Here is a 6936-nt window from a genome sequence, read left to right as displayed (position 1 = left end):
ACAAAGTTTGCCTCTTCCGTTTCATGTTAAAAATGCATCTCTCTGCGTGTATAGGTATAATCTTGATTCATTTAACATAATTCATGAGAAAGAAGCGCTCTTATATATTTTCTATTATTTATTTAAAGATACCTTATTCTGCAGTACTTAATTTGTATCCAAGATAGAAGACGAGTCATAACTAATTATAAATAGTTTTTTATTTTTTATTAATTTGCATCTATATATACATAATAGTATAAATGAAAAGATAGCATTAAAGACTGAATATATGTGATATTATTATTACACATCGGGTCTGTGATCAGTGCCAAGCGGATGTATAACGTGCAATTCGCTTAAAAATTGTATGAGAATAAAAGCAAAGTAGAGGGAATATAAGAGACCGCCGTAAGAACGACGTGCGATAGCTCCCGTAATGTTCAGATAAATTATGGTAGCCACTAGTGAACATAGGAGGAAAGCTAGGCAACCGGGTGCCATATCGCCGATCCTGATCTTTGTCTGTTGTTCAGGATCGGCAGCGGTGGTAATGCCGTAAGTCAGCCCTAGTCCCAGCAGAGTGTTAAACATCGGCCCGCCAAAGCAAGCTGCATATCCCATACGAGGAAATCCCCGTCTGGCAATAGCGATATTCGATATCAGATCTAGACAAAATTTCAAATTATCTTGCATGGATTTTTGTATAAATATACAAAAATATTATTGAGATATACAAATTAAACTGAGAACTTTGAAGAAAAGTTATTGTTAAGATTTCGTAATGAGTCTGGAAAATATGTAACATCACGATTAATCTGTTTAATATTGTACAGTCTTTTTTATCGTGTTTGAAAATATTTTTCAACATGAGACTCACCCCCGATACTGTTCCCCCATGCAAGAAAAGTGATACCCAGCATAGCGTCGGATATGCTGCATGCGTATCCTATGCATTGAAGTACCGCTACGACTTCCGTGGCCACCAAATAAACCGTCAACATGGCAGCGAAAAATCCCAAAAATGCAAATATCTAGAATTATGCTACGTGCTTTACCATCGATATTAATAAAATTGCTAATCTTTTTCGCATTTTTCGACGTGTTTTCGTGAGCACTTATTAAAGCTTCGATCATTTTCTTGCGTAAAAGGGAAAGAAAAAATACTCACATTATGGAATCTTGGTACACGGTCCACATGAGTCGTTAGAAACACAATTATACCAATTACGGTGCCAACAACGAGGAATATCGTCACTATCGGCACATTGCCAAAAGTCATTTGCCAAACTGCGATAAAATAGTTAAAATAAAATTGAAGTCGAGTGGTACAGATTGCATTATATGCATTGATTGTCGATACGATGATTATGCGTTATTGACTATATGTCTGGATTTCACATCTATCTATATTGTAATGAAACGCGTTCTAAAGATCACTTCTATAATATCGTTGGAAATTATTCATAAGAAAGATATGCTAGAAAGCAATAAAGCAACGTCTTTAATATTTTTGCCTTTATATAACAAACAATAAAAATTTTGATTATATATAATTTCTTTATTTCTTTATTTACGAAAAATTTTTTAGAAAATATGATACTTCTCTCCCTTTTAAGTTAAAATATTCTTCAAAAATTAGTATTGTTAAACATCAGATAATTCTTTTTTGTTATTATTATACACGCGATTTGTTGTAATATTATAAAAAATTATCAAAGATGAAACGTACCGTTTAATAGATATAGCGCTATCGTAGGTGTTATACATAACTGAAAGCAATTCAATAGCTTTGACCAGCCTCTTTTCTCAGCAGTAGGATCTACAACCGGTATAAAGAGTTGCAATAGCAACATGACAGGCGAACGTACAACCAGAATCATCTTGAACAATCTACTCGAGTTCTTCCAATCTTCTCTGCTGATCGGATTGATATCGTATAAAAATTCTCTGAAAAGACCTATTGGTCGGTCGGAAACGTAGTCGCTAATTTCCTGGCTCAACTGGACGAGATCGCCTCGTATTCTTGATCTCTCTATTTCCGTTGCGACAGCAATATCTGATTTAAACAAACATTCAAGTTTAATCATATTAGAATCAATTGAGTCTATAATATTAAAAAACTTTTGCTAAACTCTTTTAAATATAAAATTGAGATTTTATAAATTTCTTTTTCTTATTCTCGCGCATAACTATATTTAAAAAAATTATGTGTTTAACATGTAAAAGTTGTGAGATAAATACGCAAATATTTATAATGCATGATCGACATAATTGCGACAAAAAATTATTTTACGATTTAAAACTCACTTTCGAAGAAATAATAATCTTGGAAAATATGCGAGAATATAGAGATAAATTTATTTGATGTAAGAAAGAACGTATCGCTCTGCAAAAGATTCGAACTATTGAAAAATTCAAAAGAACGAAAGACATGGATATGTGCGACGAGTCGTAAAAACGACGCTCGGTACCTAGTTTGGCACGTAAGCCAAAAGCTCGGCTTCTAGCGGGAATCTTGGGAATGGTGCTTGTGTCTATGTTCGCCAAGTAAGTATGCAGGACGTCTGGATCGGGTACACTTGGGATCCTGGCTGAAAGTACGTAAGAATGTTCTCGGGAAAAGGGATCGATACTTAGTACGGAGAAAATTTTTTATAGGCGATAAAGAAGAAAAGAAGGAAAGGGAAAATAGAAGCTAGTTGTCTCTTTTATACATCTTTGCAGCGAACTCAAGGATTGTGAAGAGAGATTTCTCATTGTGGAATAGAAATAGTTTTTGAATGCGCGTTATAAAAATTCCGGGGGTACACACAGAGATATCTTAAAAATATATTTCTCTAGTAAGAGTTATAGAGACTTCTGTAGCGACGAGTATAATTTTATTTGCGTTTCTTGAAAGTTATAAAAGTTTTAGTTTATTACCCAAAATTCTTAAATAAGATACTAAAAATTTGCGAATAATTCGTTGACGTAAGCCGAGGAATCTGTAATATATTTTACTTTTCAGTTTTTCCTCTTTGGTGTCATATATCTGCGTTATTACGACCACCACGATGAATAGTACATAGATCAGAATAAAACCTGCAATTAAAATTTGTTAAGTATTAAAAAATAGTAATGTGTGTTATCTCTCGACTTACAAAGTTATTTTCTTACATACATATATCATTAGAATTGGAATAAATGATTTATATACGTGATACGCAAAAAGATTTAGATGACACTGTGCGTCTTTTTCTTAATTGAAAAAAAAAAAAAAAAAAAATTTAATTCTTTAATCCGAATTAAAAAAGATATGCTGCCGAGAACAGAATTCTTTTAAGAGCTTTTAACGCAGCAAGTAATAAATAAATGTGCATATATTAAATATGAGTTGTCTGTTTCTTGAAATTTGCTTATTTATATACATATAGCTATATTAAAATTTATGTTGCTCGGGAGAATTATGAAGCATCTCGATGAATAAAATTGAATTTCTGTCTGTTTACAATACTATCACGTTTCGCGATATGAAGAAAACGAATCAAGATATTTGATGGCTTTATACGTGGCGCAACAATAATCTCCGCCAATGGCGCTTTGTACGAGCGCAAAATTATTTCCCTGGACTTTATCCGTTGCAACAATAATCCCTGCTTTCCCAGTGAAACGGATTCCTTGCCGCGGAATCCCGCAAAAATTCATCGACAGTCAGATTGCAAGCCCAGCCGGCAGGTCGTGGAGAGAGAGACTGCGGCGTAGCTTAATTAAATTCGTCGAAGAATTATCGTTATTCCAGAATGAAACCACTTATAGCTTCCCGCAGTTATACTTCCTCTTTCATTATGATGCGTCTGATTTGCCATATATATATATAACAAATAATAAAATATCGACAAAATTTGCCAAATACTATTCTAATTATTCTCATATATATACTATACATAATAAAATTAATATCACATTTTAATCATCTTGCTTGGCAATTACACATTTGAATGTTTAATTAGGATAATAGACAATATTATGTCACTATATATATTTTTTTTTTCTAAATGTAATTTTTTCACGCTTGTGTGTCGTTACAACCTTATATTGTATTTTCGTTACAAGCCAGTGGTTGTAAAAATGGGATGTGATAAAAAGAGAAGAAATAAGTTGCATATTTTATCATATTCACGAACGAAATAATTGATTCATGTTTACAAAGAACATATAGCGATAGATAGGAAAAAGTCGATTGATATTACTCTATCGAATTTGAATAAAAATAATAGACGTACTTACGGCCTCCCAGAGGTGAACCCTTTCGTCCCACACTATGTAGTTTATCCAGCACACGGAAACGATATAAAAACAGGCATCTCTCATGAGAGATTTGAGTGAAACTTTAAAGGGCTTAATTATCGCCACGGAACCGGCAATCATCGAGGTCACGAAGACACCCGCTCCGATTAATTCGGTGAACATTATTATCTCTCTGTCGCCTCTCGACACGAGGGACGTGAAGATGTCAGGCGCGCCGTTTCCAAATGCCAATATCGTCACCCCAGCTATGTTATCCGATAGACGCATTACACTGGCTATTACCGCCAGTGCTGGACAAAAACTGAAATAAAAATATCGCGATGATTTACTTACAGCATCTATATATATATATATATATCATCGTTTGATATTTACGCCACAATTAAGAGTTTGTAGACAAGTTTTTTAATTGCAATGTAAATATAAATAATGCTATTAAAGACTCTCGAATTTAATTTTTTTAGCAAATTATTAGTTTAAATTAAATTTTTCTTATTTTTAATTATATAATATTTTTTCTTATAATGTATATATATATATATATTTCCTCATAAAAAGCAAAATATTAGATAAAAGTTTAGTAAATCGCATTATAAATTTATAACATGTTTTTTATATATTATAGAATATAGTCCTCATTTATATTTGATAGCTGGAGCACAATAAATTATTACAAGAAAGTTTTGTAGAAAAATATTTATGATTCATTTAGTAAAAAATATCAGAATGAAACAACGATACTTTTGTGTCAATAGAAGTAATTATTATAAATCCGAAAAAGAAAATCACATTAAAAAATCTCGATTTTGGGGATTTTGAGACCACATTATTGAATGCATGGCAGTCTGCCATCTTTCCCTGATATTTATATAACTTGAAAGAGTAAGGGAACCCTTTTCGTTTATCATTTTGAAAGAAACCGCTTCGTAGAATGTAGACTGTTGAAATACGAGAAAACATGTATCTTTCGATTATTGGCTTGGTTACTTGCCAAAAGTCAAAATTTGTGTTGTAGTTACGTAATCATTTGCATATATTCCGCAGATGGTAACGCACGTTTTCAGGCGGAATTGATCTTGGCCAAAGTTCCTAATTTTGGTACCAAGAAAATTTGCAATTTTTTATTATCTATGTTTACGTTGTGTTCTCATAATCTGCATTTATACACACATATACACACATATAGAATTTATTTGCGCTTAGTTTTTATAAGTAAATTTGCACCGTGTTAAAATATGTATATAATATTTTATTCGGGAATTTAATAAAATTTATAAATAAAAGTTTATATATAATTATCGATAATTGTACTTTCAATTGAATAGAAATTGAAAAATGATGTATAATTATTTCCGGCTATATAAATACCAGAATCAATCAACTTACAAATTATCTGCCGTGGTTCCCAAGATCAAGAATAAATAGAGAAGCCATAAGAGCGTGAGGACTAAGCCACTAACAAACAGGTATACGTTTTCGGATTTGAAGAAGCAAAACAACAATACTGTGTACTGAATCACAGAGTCTGAATAGCAGTCTTCGGTGTTCCACACCCATTCGCAACGTTCCTCGGCGGAAACTTGCCAAACGTACGAGCAATCATCCTGAAAAAAAGATTTGACGAAGAACTCGACGAGACGCGCAAACTGGAAGAGAGACGTCGATAACAATTTACCTTTCGTATAGGCAGATGCCCGTGTCTTAAAAAGGAGCTCGATATTTGCGACCTCATGTTCGAAAAAGCATAAAAGCGCAACGAAGCGATATGTAACCTATATTTTGTGTATTTGCCTTTCACGGATCCGTTCGATCGTTGCCTATTCAAGCAAAAGCGAAACTTCAAGCGATACAGACAGAATGCTGTCACATACGTAGCGTATACTATGCACGCAGTTTGAAACATAAATTCAATACGATGCACACATAAAGAGAATTCTTGACAATGACATACACGTAGAACATGGGACATTCTGTATATATTGATCAATGCTAAATATTATACTGAATATTTTATGCAATTTACAATATATTAGTTCTTCATTTACGACGAAGAACGATATTTAAATATAATAAAAAGAAAATGCTCCATAAACATAATTTATATAAATTAGATTATATACAATTTTCAGCTATATTCAGATAAAAATGTTGACGATGTAGCACATTTCTCTTCGTAAAAAAAAAAATGATACGGTCGTAGACTTCTCTTACTACGGAAGTGTACATTCAAGAATGTCGCTGCTTGACAACACTTATCCGTACTAGTCTGATGGCAACTAGAAGCTCATTAGACGCGGAGCGTTTCTTTTCCCATCTCGCTCCATTTCTGTCCATGACAAGATGATGAAAAAAAAAAAAAAAAAAAAAAACTGTCAGGTAACAAGCACACGGAAGGAAACTTCTCGCAACAAACGGTTACGCTGTCATCCAACGTGCGATATTATATCGACACTTATTCGATATTATTGTCAACTTACGATAATGAAAATTCAATGATGTGTTGCAAGCCGGCGTCGCCAATTTGTTAAATCCATTATTATCAACCCAGAACTTTCGTATAGTAGTCAGTTTTATAAAGGAATATTCAACGTAGAGATAGTCAACGTTTGCAGAACAACGCAAAAACTATTTCTCTCAAAATGCTCGCTAATTGAATTGATAAAAAAT

General features: G+C 33.0%; 1 protein-coding gene across 1 annotated transcript; it reads right to left on the bottom strand.

Annotated features, from left to right (window-relative positions):
* Positions 1–285: 285 nt before the first annotated feature.
* On the bottom strand, positions 286–6001 carry LOC138932847 (mitochondrial sodium/calcium exchanger protein). The gene is made up of 9 exons (XM_070295050.1): positions 5945–6001; positions 5656–5873; positions 4245–4570; positions 2983–3063; positions 2454–2573; positions 1712–2038; positions 1151–1269; positions 860–1013; positions 286–647 (listed from the first exon to the last, which is right to left on the bottom strand). The coding sequence occupies exons 1-9, from the start codon at positions 5999–6001 to the stop codon at positions 286–288; spliced, it is 1764 nt and encodes a 587-aa protein (XP_070151151.1).
* Between the last annotated feature and the right edge of the window lie 935 nt (positions 6002–6936).

The sequence above is a fragment of the Polyergus mexicanus genome, unplaced genomic scaffold, assembly GCF_030449975.1.
Source record: "Polyergus mexicanus isolate NDT 795.1 unplaced genomic scaffold, iyPolMexi1.0 SCAF_4, whole genome shotgun sequence".
In the NCBI taxonomy this organism is placed as follows: Eukaryota; Metazoa; Arthropoda; class Insecta; order Hymenoptera; family Formicidae; genus Polyergus; species Polyergus mexicanus.
This window is presented reverse-complemented; position numbering and strand designations above follow the sequence as displayed.